This window comes from Trachemys scripta, chromosome 9 (assembly GCF_013100865.1).
Source record: "Trachemys scripta elegans isolate TJP31775 chromosome 9, CAS_Tse_1.0, whole genome shotgun sequence".
NCBI classification, from domain to species: Eukaryota; Metazoa; Chordata; order Testudines; family Emydidae; genus Trachemys; species Trachemys scripta.
In genome coordinates, this window is record NC_048306.1 from 82,077,397 (window position 1) to 82,098,797 (window position 21,401).

The following is a 21,401-nucleotide window of genomic DNA, read 5'->3' on the forward strand; positions in this document are numbered from 1 at the left end:
TACAAACGTGTGTGGCTGCTGAAAATGCAGTTTAAGCTGAAACCACAAAGGGCTAGAACCTCAGCTCATGTACACTGTTGCAGCTCCATTGAAGTTAGTGGTGCTATGTTGATTTACTCCAATTGAAGATCTATCCTGCAGGTTGACCTCAATCTTCTTAGGTTAGAAGCTGCCACTTTGCTGTGAATCAGCAAAGTTTCAGTCAGAATCTAACTCATTCTTGTATTCAGGGCATTTACTTACTTGCCTGTTGCAAGTAAAACCTCAGAGTTAGAAACACATCGGGAATTGGAGGCTGTTCATAACTCTGAAATGTTCATAACTCTGAACAAAACATTATGGTGGTTCTTTCAAAAGTTTACAACTGAACATTGACTTAATACAGCTTTGAAACTTTACTATGCAGAAAAATGCCTAATGAAACAAGCACAAAAAGTTTCCTTGCCTCGTCAAATCTTTTTTTAAACTTTCCATTTATTTTTTTAGTAGTTCACATTTAACACAGTACTGTACTGTATTTGCTTTTTTAATTTATCTCTGTGGCTGCTGATTGTGTACTTCTGGTTCAAAATGAGGTATGTGGTTGACTGGTCAGTTTGTAACTTTGGTGTTCGTAACTGGCACCCCCCCCCCACCAAGACTCCTGCCCCATCCAACCCCCCCATTCCCTGTCCCCTGACGGGATCTCTGCCCCATCCACCCCTCCCGGTCCCCTGACCGCCCCCTGCTGCCCTATCCAACCCCTCCTCTCATTCCTCACTGCGCCCCTGGGACTCTTGCCCCCCGCCGCCCCATCCAACCACCCCTTCTCCCCGACCTCCCACTGGAACCCCTGCCCGACTGCCCCCCACCGCCCCATCCACCCCCCCCTTCCTGACTGCCCCCCTGGGACCCCTGCCCCCATTCAACCCCCCTGTTCCCCACCCTCTGACCACCCTGACCCCTATCCACACCCCCGACCCCTGACCTGCCCTCTATCCCAACCCCTCCTGCTCCCTGCCCCCTTACCGCGCTGCCTGGAGCACCGGTGGTTGGCGGCCCTACAGCCGCACCGCCCAGAGCACCAGGACAGGCAGCCGCGCCACCCGGCTGGAGCCAGCCACACTACTGCACAGCACATAGCACCGGGTCAGGCTGCAGCTCTGCAGCTGCAGTGCCTGGCAAGAACTCGCTGCCCAGAGCATTGCACTGGCGGCGCAGTGAGCTGTGGTTGCTGGGGATGGGGAACAGCAGGGGAGGGGCCAGGGGCTAGCCTCCCAGGCCAGGAGCTCAGGGGCCAGGCAGGAGGGTCCCATGGGCCGGATGTGGCCTGTAGGCCGTAGTTTGCCCACCTCTACACTAAAATGTAATATAGGAAATGTCACTGGGATGCACTACAGATATTGACAGGGAAACATTCATAGTAATAGCAAGAACAATATGCAGATCATTGTGTTTAGCCAAGTGGGTACAACTGTTGAGTCTTCTAAATGCCTAACTTTGGTATCTGCATACTCCCAGTCAGTGTCAGTTTATGGAAAATAGCTCTAATCAAACTAATTTGATGTCATTTTTTGGTGAGAACAAGATTGGTTCATAAGGTAGTATGTTGATATAATATACTTTCTCTGTAAGGCATTTGACTTTGTACTGCATGACATTTTGACTAAGAAACTAGAACAATACAGAATCAATATGGCACACATTAAATTGATTAGAAACTGGCTGTTAGGTCTCCAAATGTAATTGTAAATGGGGAATCATTGAGCAGGTGTGTTTCTAGTGAGGTTCCTCATGGATCAGTTCTTGGCCCTATGCTATTTAATAATTTTTTTTTATCAGTGACCTGGAAGAAGACATAAAACCATCAATCTAAATTTATGGATGACACAAAGATTGTCAGTGTAGCTTCAGTACAGCCAAATGTACAGTCTTGCATCTCCGAACAAAGAGTGTAGGGGGACTCTATTCTGGGAAGCAGTGACTCTGAATTTGACTTGGAGGCCATGGTGAACAGTCAACTGAATGTGAGCTCATAGTGCAACGCTGTGGCCCAAAGGGCTAATGTGATGCTTGGATGTATGTGCAGAGGAATGTGGCGTAGGAGCAGGGAGGTTCTATTACTTTTGTATTTGACATTAGAGCAACTGCTATTGGAATACTGTGTCCAGTTCCAGGGTCCAAACTTCAAGAAGGATATTGAAAAATTGGAGAGAGTTCAGAGGAAAGCCATGAGCATGACTAAGGACAGGGAAAGATGCCTTATAGTGAGTTCCCAAGGACTGTGCCTTGATCTGGAGGCAAGACTTGTGTTCTCAAATCACCCTGAGACCTAGCTGGTGGGGATAGAACTCCTGATATGGCCACCCAAGCCATGCAGGGCAAAGGGTAGGAGTCAGATTAAAGGCAGTCCACTGGTGGTCCTGATGTGTGATTGTGAGTCTGACTAACAACTTGTCCACATAAAAAAAATTTCTGTTATGAAAACAGTCCAGAGACAAGACCCGTCTGTCACAGATTTGTTAATACAGTGACCTATCACAGGATGATCAAGAAGGATGCTGCCATCATGGAGACAACTTATGAGGGAGTCAAACATCTTCCTATAGACAGAGTGCAATGGAGAAAAATGGGTTGTTTCGTTTGCTACTAGGCACAGGACATTCTAAAGTTTATAGTGAGAGACTCAAAGAGCTCAATCTCTTTAACTTATCAAAGAGAAAGTTAAGGGGTGATTTGATCACAGTCTGAGTACCTACCTGGGGAACAGAAATTTGATGATAGAGAGCTCGTCAATCTAGCAGGCAAAAGATACAAGACCCAGTGGCTGGGTGTTGTAGCTAGACAAATTCAGACTAAAATAAAGTGCAGAATTTAACAGTGAGGATAATTAACCACTGGAACAACTTACCAAGGGTTGTGGTAGATTCTCCATCACTGGAAATCTTTAAATCAAGATTGGATGGTTTCCTGAAAGAGATGCACTAGTTCAAACACAGCTACTGGACTTGAAGCAAGAATTAATGTAGGGAACTCCTATGGCCTCTGTTACGTGGGAGGTCAGACTTTATGATCACAATTGTCCCTTCTGGCCTTAAAAATCTATGAATATTCAGGGGTCGGCCCTGTGACTATGCACATTGGACTGAAAACGTTGGGTTTCACACACACAAATCTTTGTTAAGCAAAACTGGATTCTCCCACAATTCTGCTTGGACATAGCATATCTTCTCCAGTGTTTGCTCAAAGTCCTCTAAAGCAGAAGTAGATCCCAACACTGATTTCAAAGTAAAATTCTGTAATGGTTTAGCTAAAGAAAAGAATCACAAGATTTTAATGACTTAGGGACAGACTTTTTCCAGGTCTTATGCAGTGTGCAATAGGAAAGAGTGGCAAAGGAGCTTTTCTTACTCCTTCTATAGAACAATGTAAGTGCTAGCCAGAATTCTTTTCTGTACTCTGGGGAGCACAGGGACTGCTCTGTCTCTGTTCCTCCTGCACTCTTGGGGCACATGGTGCTCCAAAGAGGTGGAGGAAAAGTGAGCTGGAGGTGGGGACGCTGCTCCTTCCAAAGGCTTAACATTGTTCAGCAAAGCTAACCAGCCATTCAGGACAAGTGGGAACAAATAAACTGCACCTCACAAAAGGGTGCCTACATGAAGCAGAATGCCAAATCCCCAGGGGATGAATCTGAGATACTGCCTCTCACAATCACAAAACTGGATAATGATGTTTTCAGAGGAGTGGGAAAAACAGAGCAAAGTACCAGGCTTGTCATATAAGAGGAAATTGCTGTATTTCAGAGATTTGCTTAATCTAAATTAGTAGCATCTTGCCACTCTGGTTAGAGACTGAATCTGCAAAACTTGCATCCCTACATGTGAATAATACATGTCTGTGTGATTATAACCTTTTTGGAAAGACATCTAAAATAATCAATTGTAGATCAGTCTTTCAGATTAACTGCAGCATCCTTTGTCTTCTAGCACTAACTAAAACTTGCCACAGATGATTGTAGCCCCATTTTTATTGTTCTTTGTGGACATGGGTTGCAGCAAAGGAAAGGAGCAAGAATTGCTCCCCCATCTAGGCTTTTTGAAACAAGAGTATAATCTTAAATCTAGAATGAGATAAAGGAAACGCTGAAAATATACAGGGCAAGCGTGGATCTAAATAGCCTTCCACTGCCATCACTGCAACATATTCACCTTCTAGGTGGAAGAGGACCTGGAACAGTTTTGGCAACCCCACTGATGCATACTGTATTGTGTGGGTTTTTATTTTTTTTTTGTAAAGCATGTAGATCTCCTTAAAAGGGCCATATAGCCTCTTTCTAATATGGGCCATTGCATTCTATCTACTTAAGTTCCCTGTCACCTTAATTGAGTAAGATATACTACTTAATTTCTTGTCCATAAAACTGATCTATTATAATGGCTGATTTATTCCACTCCAGAAATGGCAACATTTTGATGATGGGTGGGTGAAGTGATAACTCTGTGTACAGTTTGTGTTTCTTTTGTGTTTCAAAATGAATCAGCAAAAAGATGTAGGGCTTATGAAAGATCTCAAACAGAAAACTAAAGGCTTGTCTATACTTATGCACTGGTTCGGCGGCAGGCAATCGAACTTCTGGGTTTGATTTATCGCGTCTTGTCTGGACGCGATAAATCGAACCCAGAAGTGCTCCCCTTCAACTCCGGTAATCCTGCTTGGCGTGAGGAGTACGCGGAGTTGACGGGGAAGCCTGCCTGCCGCGTCTGGACCGCGGTAAGTTCGAACTAAAGTACGTCGACTTCAGCTACGTTATTCACGTAGCTGAAGTTACGTACCTTAGTTCGAATTGGGGGGTTAGTGTAGACCAGGCCTAAGAGTTCCAGAAAATCTATTGTTTCACCTCCAGCATTTCTTTAGTATGCGATATTTTAAGGCTCCAGGTAGTGTTTCAGGGTGTTGAAATATGTGTTCACTAAAAGGAAAGATGTTAAAAAATTTTTTTAAAAACTTGGCTAGCTACAGAATTAAAAGGGGCCCAACATTCTACTTTTGTAAAAGTCTGAGATATAGGGCACAGAGCAGAGAGAGACATTATAAATCCAAAAGCAGAATGTATCTCTTACTCAGCAGCCCAGCATGATTACTGTGACAGCTGGAAATTGCTAGATCACAACAGTGTGACCAGAAGAAAACATCTCTTTTGTCATTAATACTAAACCGGGTGATGTTACATATGATGAGATAATGCTCTTTTAAGGGATCTGAAATTGAATTTCTGTGGGCGCAGGCTATGGAAACTTCATTAGCTCAGTGGCTTTGTACCTGTGGAATGTAATCCTTTTAAGACACAACTATTATATCTTTCTCGGGAAGGGCTTGCTTTCTCCTGTATTTCCTGATGGGTGCAGAATACAAAAATGTACGTCCTCCTTTTACACCTATTTATGTATAGTAGCCCTGCACTGAATTGACTGTGTAACTAACTCTTGTGGACAGGGCCGGTGCTACCATTAAGCAAACTAGGCGGTTGCCTAGGGTGCCAAGACTTGGGGGTGCCAAAAAGCAATGCCCCCAATTTTATTTTTTACAGCGTTCCTACACCCCCACCCCGAGCGCGCGGTCACCGCTCCACTTCTCCCGCCTCCCAGGCTTGCAGCGCCAATCAGCTGTTTGGTGCCACAAGCCTGGCAGGGGAGGAGAATTAGAGCGGGGGCGGCGTGCTCAGGGAGGAGATGGAGCAGAGGTGAGCTGGGGTGGGGAGCTGCCGCATGGCTTCCCAGTCTGGGGGGATGGGGAGCTGCCGCAGGGGTGCCTCAGGGCGGGGAGCTGCCGCAGGGCTCGGGGGCGGGGGGGCGCAAGGTGGAAGTTTCGTCTAGGGTGTAAAACTTCCTTGCACTGGCCCTGCTTGTGGAAGAATGAGATGTCACTCCATGGAGAGGCTCACCCACCTTTTTATTAGTGTGGTGAGTGATAGGAGTATTTCTCCCCCCCTGCTTTATCACAGACCTGTGAGAGGAAAATTGTTTGGCATTTGCAGCCTTGCTGCATAAAGACTGTGCTCAGCAGCTATTTAAAGCTGGATGTGCTGTAGGGTAATACTCCCTGCGTCCAGCATTTCAGGTGTTTAATTCCACTATCTTCTCCAAGAGATTGAGCATCTCATTAGTCTTTCCTCTTCCCTTGATTTCCTTTCCCTGAGTGCCCTGGGTAAGAAGAAGGCATGATAGAATATTTGGAGGTGGTTCTCTGTGCCAAAGGGAAGACATTTTCTCATGCTCTTGTATACTCCTCTCCTTAACACATCTGTTACTCCTCATCTTACTCCCTTCTCTCCTCCCTTTCTTACTCCCACCAGTGATCAATCTAGAACTGAATTTAATCCAGTTTTATTAAATATTCTGGAAAATGTAGGGGATTTTCCATTGATCTACCCTTTCATTGTGCATCAAGAAGGCCTCCACCACCACCGCCTCTGCAAGACTGATGGGTATAACAGCCTATCTTCCTCCATGCAGTGGAGTTATATTGACTATATTTGCATCTTGCCCCAAAATATCAATGCACTCTACAGTATATGCAATGGATCTAAATACCATTTGATATTTAAGCAATTAAATACAAATTGTTGTCAGATTTTTAATAGTCTTTTTTTATCTAATGGAGAAAGGTAGCACTTCTGTAATTGAGGATCACAGTGACATAATGCTTCAGTGCTTAGTAATGGTGGTTTGGTAACTGAAACTAAGTAAAAATATGTGAGGAGTCAAAAAATTGAGAGTGAAACACTGGCCCCATTGAAATCAATGGCAATACTTCTGTAGACTTCAGTCAGGCCAGGGATCTCAACCTGCATGGCTTTTGTTCACACAGCTGTTAGAGGAATGGTTGTTCATTATACAGAGACCCATGTTTGCTTTTTCAGCAAGGGTATTTATATACAAACAAAATCAAGTTTTCGTTTACAAAGCCCGTCTTCTGTCAGAAAGCAGAGATGCTATGTGAAAGAACAATGATAGATGAAAATAGAGTTCTTAAAAAACCCATAGGCAAAAATTTGTTTATAAATTGTTTTGCTTTTACAAATTTATTCATTTGTAATTGTTTAATTACATTGTTGCAGATAATTCACAAGCAGAAAGAAGATGAATTTAATTCTTTAACCATTAATTCCACCCGCTCAAGTCACTATGGTGTCCATAAAGAACTTCTGAAATCTATCTGAACAACTTAAAGGTGAATTGGTAACAAGGGCAGGGAAACTAGGACTGGAAATAATCACTGATGGTTTTTATAATCTATTTTACGTGCAATAATACAGAGGCTGAAGCTTGAAAACCAGCCAGCTTAGTAGATCATCAAGATGGAAACTATATTAATCTCGTATGGAGAAAAGAAAAGCTTAATTCAACTTCTCTGAATCCTAGACACAAGCATAGCTGAAGCCTGGAAAAATGTTTCTAAAGTGATACTAAAATCTTAATAACCTGTCAAACCTGCTGTTCAAAAGACACTTGGAATGAAAAATACCACAAAGAGCCATAAGTGAACAACATACAGTCTACTGTACATCATCAAAAGCCAAACTGAAAATTAATTTGCCTCAATCCATGCTGATGATGAAATCAAATCGTCCCCTTTTTTTAGTTTAACAGAAGAAAATTGGTAATCACCTATAACTTGATATCTGCCAGAAACTGAGTAATATAATAGCATGATTTGGTTATGCTGCGTTAACTGACAGATAAATCTATCTATGAGTGACCTAATACTGGAACATACTATTATGGCTACAGGTAAACATTATCTAAACATATAGATGCTGAATATCAAACTCAGTATAGAGCCCTATAGAATAGTAGAACCAGCTACGCTAATGGATATAACTGATTCTGGTTTAGAATTACATCACTTAGGCATGTACTTTGTACAATCTAGAGAGGGGGGAAATTGATGGTATGAAATATGACACACTGGGATCAGCTAGGATAAAAACATTTTAAAAATCCAAGGTCTGCATTGATAAGATCATTTAGAAGCAAGACAAATGCCTGTGTAATGTGATGTGAACAAAACCTTGGTTCAAAATGGAAAGGATGATGGACATTGCAGCTATGGAAAGTGGAAATGGGCCAGAAGACTATTACCATGCCACCAGCAAATAGCAAGCTACTTTCTTAGTGTGGTTGCCATTGGTTAGTCCTGACATCCATGTTGGGTCCTTTGGTTTGCTGATGGGTGGTTTAGTGTCAGCCATACAAGGGCAGAAACAATCTCTCTACTATTGCAACTGCTTCTGTTTCAGTTTCATCCTTATCTTTAACAAGCTGATAGGACATCTTGCCTGTAAATGTAAAGTTCAGTTTACTTAAGTTACAATCTCTTGTCTTTTTCATACGTCCAGTAAACTGATGTTATTCTTTGTTGTTTCTTGTCCTCCACAATGTGAATTAGGCCATACAGAAGACTGGACAAAATAGTAAATTAGATAATGGGTGAGATTTTTCAAAAGTACCTCAGGGAGTTGGCACCTTAGGCACTTTTGCAAATCTAAGACCAGGGTCCAGATTGTTCAATAGGTCATTTAGGGTTCTGCTCCTACACCACTGAAGTCAACGGGAGTTTTGTTACTGACATCAGTGAAAGAAGGATGGGTCCCTAAGTTCAATCTATTTTAGCATTTTATACAGCCACTCATCACCATATCTAAGCTCCTGCCATGAAAAATCAATGTCCCAATAGCAGGGTCCCTAGTGGACTTCATAGAGTCTCTGGCAAATTATTTTCTAATAAATTGGGGTTACATAATGTAGGGAAAGCACTGGGTCATTTACTGCACAATACACAGCATAAGCTGTATATCAAATATGTTTGACAAGAAAACAGAGTTGTCCCAAGTGATTTTTTTTTAAATTAAATTGTGTTGTCCTTCCATCCTTAGGGACCAGTTGCTGGTCTCATCTGCATAAAAATCTTTGGTGCATTGACTTCCAAGGATGTTTAAAATGCAGACTAGCCTCTCACTCTGGTCTCTTCTAACTGCTACCAAATTACAACAGAAATGGAAGCTGTCCTGCCCTGCCTGCTATTCTGCTAAATTCTTATTCAACTCTACATATCATTTTGAGAAGATTACTCACAGCAAGCTGCACATGGAGTATGCGGTCTTCCCCAAATCAGGTGTACAGTAGGACACAATTCCCCAAAAGAAACTGCCGAGTGCTCAGAAGATTTGAAAATCAGACTACTTATTTAGTTGGCTAAATATAAATTTAGGAGCCTATCTTTACTGAAAATAACACCAACTACTGTACTTGGGATCTGACCCTATGTGCACATGCTTCTCCACTTTAAATACCAGTTGATGCATGAAACGTTAACAACTTGCCTCTTATCCCTCTATATACTGTACAGAAACATTTCTTTTTTGCTATTCCACTAAAAATCAAAGGGCCTGGTTCTTATTTATTCTATTCTGATTTACTACCACTTCGAGGCCACTTGAAAAACTGCCACAGAGGTAAAAACTAACCTTAATGTAGACTCTTAACTTTCAATTTCCAGGCTTTCACATGTTTAGTTTGTATTTTGTTATTCTGGTAGCAGCCGAAATGCACTAAGCACTGCTCACACACACAGTCCTACCTTAAACAGCATACAGTCCAATGATGGGTTAATCTGTTTACTATCTTAACTGTGTATTACAGATTTTTGCTTGGGAGCATAAATTAATGATGTGATAAATCTACTCTCTTTAGATACCAAAGACTTGGCATAATATTTCATCTGATGCCCGTTACAAATGTTGATAATAAGACATGTCACACATTTTGTATTTATTATTTATTTATTTTGATTTCTAAAATGTGTCTCTCACTGTACAAAATAGTGAATAATTTATGGCAACTCTGTTTTGAAAACATGAGCTTCAGACGATATTGCTACATATCTGATAATGAATGTGCTGTTAAACTACATCCACACACACACAAAAAAGGAAAGTGTTATAGCTATTGCTGGACAATAAGTATTCAAATTTTAGAGAGAGCCACTAATAAACCATATTTTAACCTTAGCCTTTCTGGAATCAATACTTATAGCAGGTCACTGTTTAAGTGGTTCCACATTTTTCTGAAATTGGATGAATGTACAGATCTAATCTGGAGAGGGTATTAATCTATGCCCTATAATAAATGTTGAGATTGGATAGATGTTTTTGCTCATTCATGCAATGCATGCCTTCCATTGTTAGGATCCAATCCTATAAATAGATGTGCACCTTCTTTCCTGGACAGAATTCCAAATATTTCTCTAAATGTTGAAGTTGGTAGTACTCCAAGCAGGTCGTACTGCAAGTAGGTGTCTGTCATCACATGTCACTCCTGTACTAGTTTTGACTTTTGAGAAAACTGGTGAGAGTGAGATAAGCCTCAGAAAAAGTAGATTGAATTGATAGCTAGTGGGACTTTAGATTATTCCTCAAATCAATAATACGGTGAAAAAGACTAAAGTAAACTTCCCTCGTCATGAGTAGATCTGCCATAAATAAATGTTCTTAAGAGGCTAGGGGTTTTTCAAAGGTTTTGAATACAAAGAGTATGTATATCTATGTAATTATATACCTTTAATTTTTGAAGGTGGTAGTGCAGAGGTCAGGGGTATGACTGGTTCCCCCCAGGGTGCCACCTGGAACTGGGGTACCACTGAGCCCTCTGACCCACAAGCCTGGGCTCTCTCTCAGACTGTGCTGCTGTGACAAGCTGCAGACCCACTCCCAGTCCTTCACTTCCTCCAGCATTCACACAAATAGGGACACACCCAGCTGCAGTTATATGCAGGCTTTCTGACCAGACACTGAATGAACCAACAATAGAGAGGCTACAGCCAAAATATCCTCCAGCTTCACCTTCCAAACTCACCCCCCACTCCTCACTGGAGTATAAACTCGGGTTGCCAGGTATCCGGTTTTTGACCAGAATGCCTGATCGAAAAGGGACCCTGGTGACTCCAGTCAGCACCCCTGACTGGGCTGTTAAAAATCCAGTTGGTGGCACAGGCAGGCTCCCTATCCGGCTCCATGTGACTCCTGGGAAGCTGCTGACATCTCCCTCTGGGTCCTATGTGGAGGGATGGCCACAGGTGTTTTGCACGCTGCTCCTGCCCCCAGCACCAGCTCAGCAGCTCCCACTGGCTAAGAACCACAGCCAATGGGAGCTGAGGGGGCGGTGCCTATAGACACAGGCAGTGAACAGAGCCACGTGGTCGTGCCTCCGCCTAGGAGTTAGGGGGAGATGTCTCTGCTTCCCAGGAGCCACCTGAGCTAAGCACTGCCTGGAGCCCGCACCCTCTCTCGTGCCCCAACTCCTTGCCCCATCCCTGAGCCCCCTCCTGCACCCCAAACCCTGGCCCCACCACCTGAGCCCACACCCCTAGCCAGAGCCCTCACCCCCTGCACCCCAAGCCCCTGCCCCAGCCTGGAGCCCTCTCCTGCACCCTGAACCCCTCATCCCTGGCCCCACCCCCAGCTGGAGCCCTCATCCCCTCCAGCACCCCAACCCTGTGCACCAACCCAGAGCCCCCTCCTGCACCCCAAACCTCTCATCTCTGACCCCACCCAAGAGCTGCACCCCCAGCTGGGGCCCTCACCTCCTCCCACACCCCAACCCCATGCCCCATCCCAGAGCCCCTTCCTGCACCCCAAGTCCCTCATCTCCGGCCCCACCCCAGAGCCCGCAGCCAGAGCCCTCACCTCCTCTCACACCTCAACCTCCTGCCCCAGCCTGGTGAAAGTGAGCGAAGGTGGGAGGGAGGATGGAGTGAGCGGGGGGCATGGCCTTGGAGAAGGGGCAGGGAAAGGGTGTTCAGTTTTCTGCTAATAGAAAGTTGGCAACTATAGTATAAACCCAAAATTATACCTTCTTGTACTGAACAGGAAACTGTACAGAGTAAGCTCCTCAATGTGGAGAGTAAATGCAACAGCCCTTTGAGCAAAGATTCCCAAGCACTTCACTCCAAACGTACTGGTTTAGATAAAATAAGTTTATTAATTACAATAAAACAGATTTTAAGTGATTGTAAGTGATAGCGAACAGATCAAAGCAGATTACCTAGTAAATAAACAAAAATGCAAACTAAGCCAAAGATACTAGAAAGGTAGGCTATGAATTAGCAAATTCTCACCCTGGCTGATGGTACAAGCAGACTAGCAGATTCTTAAGGCACAAGCTACACTTGCTCTGCAGCTTGGAATCCCCAGATTTTTCATACACAGGCTTGAAATATCTTTAGCCTGGATCCAGCACTTCCCCCAGTTCAGTCTTTGTTTCTCAGGTGTTTCCAGGAATCTTCTTGTGTGGGGCATGAAGAACAACAGATGATGTCACTCCCTGCCTTATATAGCTTTAGCATATGGCAGGAACCCTTTGTCCCAAGCTCAATCTGTGGAAAAACACTGACATCCCAAGATGGAGTCCAGACTCGTGTGGTCTGGTCACATGCCGTTGCATACCTGGCTGAGACATAGCAGCCATTACTTACAGGCTGTCTGGAACATTCACAGGAAGGTTAAGTTCTTCCAGGATCCATTGTCTTTGTTGATGGGCCATCAGCACAGTGTGGCTTCTTCATTGTTGTACCAGAAAGGCTAGTTGTAGGTATCACCCAGAGTAAGCACATTTGAAATACAGATACATAGTCAATATTCCTAACTTTAAATACAAAAATGATACATGCATACAAATAGGATAATCATATTCATCAAATCATAAGTTTTCCAATGACATCCCACATGACCCGACTTGTACAAACTGCATCGTAATTATGCCATAATCATGTCATCATATCACTGTGACGAATATGGGGTGCAGTGTCACAATGGGCAAGGCTAGATTTAACAAATGATAGATCAGAATAAACAGATGTCTGGGATTTCTCTCCACAAAATATGACAAAACAAATACATTTCTGATTAGGCAAGATATCAGTAAACTTGTTCAGTTGCTCTTATGAAACATGTGCCATGACCCTATTGTAGATGTGAGCAGATCTGCATTTTTTCACCAATTTGACTATATAGCCTCATAACCTTAAGATCATACTATTGTGCTGGGGGGAATCTCTTTGGAATAAAAATATGATTGCTCTCTCATAGGGACTGGATGGTTTGCAATTTTGAAAAGTGACAAACTATTATTCAGCTTGATTTTTACTAAGCAAAGGGCGTTGGTGCAAAAACAAAAAGTCTCAACCATTTTAATTCAAGTTTCTGATGGAAATGTTACTCTTATCTTCCACTGATTGTGATGATACGTCAAAATTAAAGCTATTGGGAAAAGGTGCTCAGAGAAAGTTCAAACAGTGTCAAACTGGGAATTGTCAAATCTATGGACCAAAACAAAAGTAGGGCAAGAGTATGTCAGTGACAATGAGCAGGGAGGCACTATGAACAAGCTGTGTAGAGTTTAACAGATTTCTTAAGTTTTTTTTAAGAACATCTTCGTCACTGTGTGTGTGTGTGTGTGTGTACTACAAAGATATTACACTGAAGTATCAAACCAGTCCTGCTGATCTGCAAAATAAAGTAGAGTCCTTCAAGTACAAGAAAGCTCACAACACCACCTGTTTTTCTTGGTTTGAGAGTTAGTAATGCTATGGTCATGGATCCAAAGAACGGAAGGCTTACACTGTTAGTCAGATGTTGTGATATTGGTAATCTGTGGTATGGGAAAGTAATCCACACCACTTCTGTGCGTTAAACCTACATAGGCCATGAGAATGTTGGTGCTCCATTGCACTTAGCAATTTACGTACAACTCAATTGTAGAAGCCAGAATTATCCAGTGTGTTGATTGTCCTCTGTACAGTACAATTGGAAAAGAAGTGACATCAAAGAAATCAGTGCACTTTTCCTAGAAATTCGACATTACCACCTTTAGTGAGAATCAGGACTTTGGAGCTGTGCTCCAGCTCTGGAGCAAGCTCCAGGCAAAAACCTGCAGCTCCACTGCTCCGGAGCTGCTCCACACTCCAGCTCTGGGCTCCGCTCCAAAGCCCTGGTGAGAATACTTGGAAATGCAGATACAACGGGACATAATTCCTTGCATGTCACATTAAGGATGGTGGAAGGTCTATGACTGTCTCATTATAGCAATCCATAAAGGTAAGTTTGCTCAAAGAAATCTGTAACAAGGCATGGCACATGCAGGCTGAAAACACACCTTTTCCTGTAATTAAAAGCTACTGTCTAAAAATTCTTTGGCAGCGAACAAATTAAGTGTGAATCTGGAATAGGAAAGAGCCATTACTCTTAAAACAAGAGATTATATTTCTCAAGTGTACAAACTGTTAATTAGAATATGGAAACTAATTTAACAAAAGAGAAGAGACTTAAATTAAGAAGCTTCATCTGCAAATGAAACCAGGAAATTGGAACTAACTCTGAAAATACACTAATAAAACATTGATGGTTAGATTGTGCTTTTAGGGCCTGATTTGAATCCACAGCTTCCATTCACTCCCGTTGGAGGATAGGTGCTCAACAACTCTGAAAATAAATCCCTTAAAGCACTGCCCTGCACTGAAGGAATACAAAGCTGCACCATGCCCACAACAGTAAAAATTCAATCTGTCCTTATTTATTTAATTCTCCTAACCAGTTCACCTCCTTTCTAGGTAGTTTCTATATTAGTATTAAAGCAACACACCATGAGTGAGATTCTGCGCTGTCCCTCTAAGCGCAGTACAGAATTTACAGCCCTGAAGGAGAAGGCGCTACGGAGGTATTAAGACACCTTTGCACCCTCCCAATCCTGAACTGCTCTAGGGGCTGGAGAGCTCCCAGTGTATCTCCACAACTGTGTGTGTTGCAGCCCTGCCCCGACACTCCCCTCATTACCCTTGGCAGCCCCCTGTGCTGGGGCTTGCAAGAGGACCTTCAGCGGCAGTGCTGCAGCTCTCCTTGCAGTACCTGCACTGGGGAATCGTCCCTTCATGGATGCAGGCCTTTTAGGGCTCTTTATATTGCTCTGGCTCTTTTACCGTGCACAGGGGCCAGGGCAGGGGTGAGGTTCTCACTGCATATATATTTAAATAGGGCTATTATCTAGCCCTGGGTCCTGGAGCCTCCTGTCTATATTCACTGAACCGGTGCTGCATGGACAGTGACTATGCAAATTACTGCTTCACACTTAATTTTGATCTGGAAAAGATCCTCTCTCAGGATGGGAGTGCAGCTCAGTCTCTGTATTTTCAGGCTTTGCTCACTGTTCTGAGTGTCAAAAGGGGTGCCAGTTGTGGTAGTGACACCTGTGGAGTTCTATGTGATATGGAAACCTGTCCATAAGGAACTAGACTGTCTAAAAAAATCACTAGTTTACCGTCTGTGCAGGAGTCTCATTCTGGGTTCTTAGTTGCTTACCACAAGACTGTCAGAACTGTATTAGCTCTGAACTTTTTTGATCCTTGAAGCCAATGGTAGCTGAGTGGAGCTGGAATCCTGAAGAGATGGAGCCTGAAGAGGCGGGATCTCCTAGGGGGAGTCAGTCATGGCCAAGAAGGAATGCTTGGTGGGCAGGATTTATTCTTAGCAGTGATTGGTGCATGACAGCTAGTAAGGGGGCCAGACTCTCACTGTGTTTTGCTATTGCTGCCTTCAAGATTAAAACATTTTAACAGCTGGGCAGTTCTGCCAATCTTGCAGTAAGAAGCTATGACCTCTAGAGCGAGAATCCTACAAGATATCTGCAGGAAAGCCGAACTGTGTGTAAGTAATTTCCTTCACATAGGTCACCAGAACAGATTGTTCATAAAAAAAAAAAAAAAAAAAACCCTCTGTCTGTTTTGGCTACATACAGTTCATCTTTGTTCATGAATGTATAATAGGAAGAAAAGATTTTATTCTGGGTTGCTTTTTCCTAGATATTGTATCTTTGCATGTACTTATAGTATATGGAGATCTTAAATTACAGTATATGGAGATCTTAAGACAAAACTTATTACAGTTCTTAGAGTAAATGGGTAAATAAGGGGTTTGTGCTATGCATTGTATGACAGATAATTACTCTGAAATTTTTATCATAAAAATGTGCCAGAGACTGTAAATAATGATAGTTACAGTACATACTATATTAAACATAGTGTGCGTTGTATTTTGAAGACAACCTAGTTCCAGTGATGACTCATTACTATTGCAGCAATAATTATAGTTTAGCAGCAAAATATATAACCAAATTAATTCAAGTATTTTTAGCCTGAAGACTTCCTGCAGTGTTTAGAGATTGTGTGAAATGAGTTTCCTTTTGGTGTCTTTTTTTAGACTGAAAACTTTCTCTAGATTGATTACTTTTTTGAACAAAGGTGATCTTTTTTTAAAAATCCAAAATACCCTAAAGGGACAGAACATGTGCACAATACAGATGGATCTGGTTTCTAGGAACTACCTGAAGTGTAACCCCTAATTGTACCCTATTTTGGCATGGATAAAATATAGAGGTGCAACACATTTGTCTTTTTCTCTGTAAAGGCTCTTCAAGTGTGTGTTGTAGCACTGATGAGCTGGAAGGGGCTTGTGTGAGCAAGTCTCTTATTAGCTGAGCCAGCCTTCTGGCCCCAAATAAGTTTCTAATACTTTTCCCTGCATATAGCCTTGAAACAGTAAACTGATATAAACCAAACACTAGGGTGAAAGGAAACAATGTCTGGGCTTGATTTCTACAGCAGTGTGTGTGTGTGTAAGGGGGAGGAGTCTAATTGTTTCCCCTGCACTCCAACACACACACATGTTTCCCCTGCACTCCAACACACACACACGTTTTCTTTAAAATTAGTCAGTTAAGTTTGGGGTGCATCTCGAATCATCTTTCTAATGATTCCCCTAGATTAGGTGTCAGATGCGCATAGTAGTGTAATAATATTCAACATGATTCAATTAATTGGGGTTGGGAGAGTGCAGCAGAACATTGTTTTGCAGTCCCACTCAAAAAATGCTATGGCTATTTCTGCATATTAAAAATGTCCTGCCCTCTCTGGGCCTAAAGGAGCTACCACTTTCATAGAGTATGTCTACACTGTAATTAAAAACCTGTGGCTGGTCTGTGCCAACTGGCTTGGGCTAAGGGGCTGTTTAATTGTAGAGTATTGCAGGATTGGGCTGCAGCCTGAGCTCTGGGACCCTCCCACCTCACAGGATCCTAGAGCCTGGGCTGCAGCCCAAGCCCGAATGTCCACACCACAATTAAACAGCCCCTTAGCCCAAGCCCTGTGAGCCTGAGTCAGCTGTCATGGGTCAGCCATGGGTGTCTAACTGCAGAGCAGACACACCCGGAGGCTGCTCCCCCATCATAGGTGCGCCTGCTCTTGCCTTGACTTCACAACTCCCCTTCCTGCATCCTCCACTAAGGCTGGGTCTACACTGCCCGCCTGAATCGGCGGGTAGAAATTGACCTCTCGGGGATCGATTTATCGCGTCCCGTTGGGACACGACAATCGATCCCCGAATCGACGCTCTTACTCCACCAGCGGAGGTGGGAGCAAGCGCCGTCGACGGGAAGCCGCAGAGGTCGATTTTGCCGCCGTCCCTACAGCGGGGTAAGTCGGCTGCGATACGTCGAATTCAGCTACGCTATTCGCGTAGCTGAATTTGCGTATCTTAAATCGACCCCCCCCCATAGTGTAGATGTAGCCTAAGAGTGCATGGGAGACACATTGTCATTCCCTCCATCACCAGCATGCTGGCCACTCCCTCAGCACATAGAGAGGTAGGAGAAAATGGAGTCCACCTGCTGTTGCATTGAGTGGTTATCCTGCAGCCTGCCTTGCTCCCACGCAGTTTCTTCCTGCTCAGTGCCAGACTGCACATGCCTTTTTTTTCCATTTGTGTCTAGTGGCACTTTCCCACCTTTTCTCCCCTTGGTAGTAATACCAATTTCTTACAGGTGTTTGGCCCCAAAAGAAATTGCTGTAATGAGGTTTCTGAGCATCTCTTCATTCTGGGTCCCACTAGTTTTTCTTGCTCATCCTCCAACTCCTCTCCATTCTTGATGGGTGTAAGCATGGACTATCTGCTGGCAGGCAATTGTGCAGCAAGGAGCCATCCCTTATTCCATAGAGCTCATGCGCATCATCTGGGTAAAATGGCTGAGCCATACCAGCCAAAGAAAGAAGTAATTGGAGACAGCTGTAAAATCCACGTGTCTAGCACCATGGCACGTGTAGCTGCCACCAAGAGGCTAGCGGTCTATCAGCTTTTTATATTTTAGTAGACTGCCTGGTTACGCATAGTAGGAATTAATGTGAGTATCTAAAATTTACAAAATCCTTATCACTGCATTGTGTATTACTGCACTAGATGCTTCTCATTTCCTACATAAATTATCTGAGAACAGTCGTAGCTTTGCTTTCCAGTAAAAGGGTCTTAATTACACAATACATTGAGCACAAAGCTGCCTCTCGGTAGGCTCCAGTCAATGAAGATTGGTGATAAAACACATTAAGACTTCATTGGTATTGTTTACCAATTTATAACAGTGGTTGTGGTCTCCAGCGATAGCAGAGGCAATAAATAAAAGCCATTAGGATTGTTCTTTTCATTATCATATGATTTTATAGCTCTTGGTGTCTTAACTGCTCATGCATAAAATTGACTGATATCATTTGTAATTACTGGAAAATAACCAATTTTAAATTTTCTAACAGATAATTAAAGCTTTAATCTGATTTGTAGGGTTCCAGTGGGCTGAAATACAATCTTTCAGAATCTGTTGCACTCTAGATCTTTCCACTATTTGCTTATGTGCCACAGAGACAGAAAACCCCCAAATTTGTCCAAATGGGTTTGGGAGTCATATGAAACTTCCCCCAAAATGGGCTTGGATAAGTGGGGGAGCAATATATGATGCCCATTGCTTTAGAGGATATGGCTGACTTTCATTTAACTGGAGGTTAGATAAAAGCTAATTACATTTTAATTACTTTTTAATATTAAAGTCATTTTGTTAGTGTTTTGATTAGCAATCTCTGTTCATTACTGGCCCAGTTTCCCTTAAGTCTCATGTATGCTTAGAAGCTGCATATTATATAAAATAGATACTTTTTGAGCTTAAATGTTTGGTTTTTGTCTTTTATCACATCATTCCACTGCCCTGCTCTATTCTACCAGTCTTGAAGACCCATTTGCCCTCTTCTCCCACAGCCATCTCTGTGCTTTCTTCCACAGCAACCTTATATGTAGGCATCAACGAGAGGACTTATGGAGGGATTTTAAGGAAGGGTAGTGGCCACACAGGTCAGTTCTAGGAGGGTATTCTACATGTAAGGGAGAGTAAACTCTTTGGGGCTCTTTCTTCATATCTATTTGTACAGTGTCTAGTACTATGATGCTCCAGTCCTGATTTGGGGTCTTTGGGTGCTACCACAGTACAAATTAATAAATACTGGGTACAATAAATATTTGACCTGGATCTTGTCTGTTGTGTTTACCGTGTTTCAACTATAACTTGGAGGGTATCCTCTTTCCATCCAAGTTCACTTCACTTCCATCCCACACAGACCTAGAATCTCTTCCGTTTAATGCTGTAAAGTATGAACTCTAGAAATGTTGAATCAGGAAGACTTTGGACATACTAAAGAAATGAGTTACCCGTATCTGTGACCTTCACGCTGAGGCTTTGTCACTGTCACACAATGAGATGCCAGCCTCAGCCTGCTGTAATCCATTACATTGCTGGGACTGCCATATCTCACTTCTTTAAAATATCAACCATGTTTATAGACTTACTGCATCATACAAATACAATGCTAACTTTTGGGCCTTTCAGTGCAGTCCCCCCAGCCCAGCAGTGCTGCCATCTGAACTGACCATATGGGAACGCTACAGAAGTTCTGCAATCTCACCCTGCACTTTCCAGAGTGTAGGACATTGAACCCAATAAAAAGGAAAGAACAAATGGAACAAACATTTTTCCTAGAAGCTCCTTTGGGGCAGGAACTCTCTCACTGTGCATTTGCACACAGTGCCTAGCACAATGGAGCTTCATTACTGTAGCAAGTAATGAGAATGACAGTCACCAGCAGCCCCACTGCATCAAGCCAGAGTGTGTTTGTGCACATGAGGGAGGGAAAATACATTCAGCCAGGAGGCGGATTTCTGCTTATAAATAGTGGAGGAGTAAAAAACACTTTTAAAAATAACGAGAAATACCTTGACTCTCCTGTTAAGCCGGCTGATCGCTCACAAGATGGATGACTTTTTTAATAGAATAGAGAGTGCAGGGAGGGTTCTGAGTAAATGTGGGTCTGTGTGGGACATTTGTGCCTGTGCAAGGGGAATTGGGATATCAGGTCTGTAGAAATGATGCACTAAAGCTTGTGATCTATGTGGCAATGAGACAGTTCAGATGGCTTGGAGGCAGAGAGCAACACTGCAGCAGGGGTCTCGCTCTCCTAGAATCTTCTTTCCAGCTGTAGAGCCATCAGGAACTAGAAGCAGCTTGTTCTGTGCTACAGGGGAATAAAGAGCACGAGCTTTATATTGACCCACATCCACACCTTCTGCCCATTCGGATGTTACGTGACCTGACCCTCATGAAAGGTTCATCCCAGGGATTTCATGAACTCCCCAGGTATGGGTCAGTGGGACCGGTGAGATATTAGTTATAAGGAAGGAAGGCTAACATAAACGTCTAGCCCTTGCTTCAAAATGCAAAAAAGAAAGAGCCAGTGTGCAGGGAGATAGAAAGGGGAGTGTGGAAAGAAGTGCCTCTATTAATAAAATTGAAAAGTATGTGGGAAACTAAAAGCAAAGCCAATTACTATTTATAATATTGATGAGTGTGTTTAATGTCTGGCCACAGTGCAAATGGAGAAGATGGTGACAGACTGTTAAATGTAAAGTAGTGAGACAAAGAGTGTTCATTGGCAACTTTCCACAAGTTTAAATAACTGGCTTGGCAAGAAACTCCTGTGGGTCTCCCTTCTCAGAAGGGAATGAAGTGCAGTGCCTAGGATTTCTTTAGTTGTGCATGGAGATGGGACAGTTGAAGTTTTGTTCATTGAGTTGGAGATCTTGAGTTAGACATGCTATGCCCAGATTTTTTAAAATGATACCAATTTAATGGGGCCTTAATTTTTTTGTTTGTTTGGGTATCCAACTTGAGACATCTTAAAGGGCCCTGATTTTCAGAGGGTGAGGCATCTAGCACTTTCTAAAAATCAGGCTGCTTTAAGATGTTCCGAGTTGGGCACCCAAAATGGAGGCACCTAAAATGGCCAGTTGCCACTTGTGTAAAACATATCACGGAGAGGAAGTTTTGGAGCCAAGTTTTCAAACTCTCAGATCTGAACCCCTTATTTGTTCTGAGCAAGTCAAAGTAGTATTGGGACATGTTAGTAATGTCACTGCTTGTAAGCTGGGGTTCCATGTTTATACATTATGA

General features: G+C 43.0%; 1 protein-coding gene across 1 annotated transcript in view; it reads left to right on the top strand.

The window, feature by feature from the left end:
• Positions 1-7,198, top strand: part of IQCJ (IQ motif containing J) — a 158,928-nt gene extending 151,730 nt beyond the window's left edge. Inside the window, exon 6 of the mRNA XM_034780530.1 lies at positions 7,097-7,198. Coding sequence (XP_034636421.1) covers positions 7,097-7,198 — 102 coding nt within the window. The remainder of the gene's footprint in view (positions 1-7,096) is intronic.
• The last annotated feature ends 14,203 nt before the right edge of the window (positions 7,199-21,401 follow it).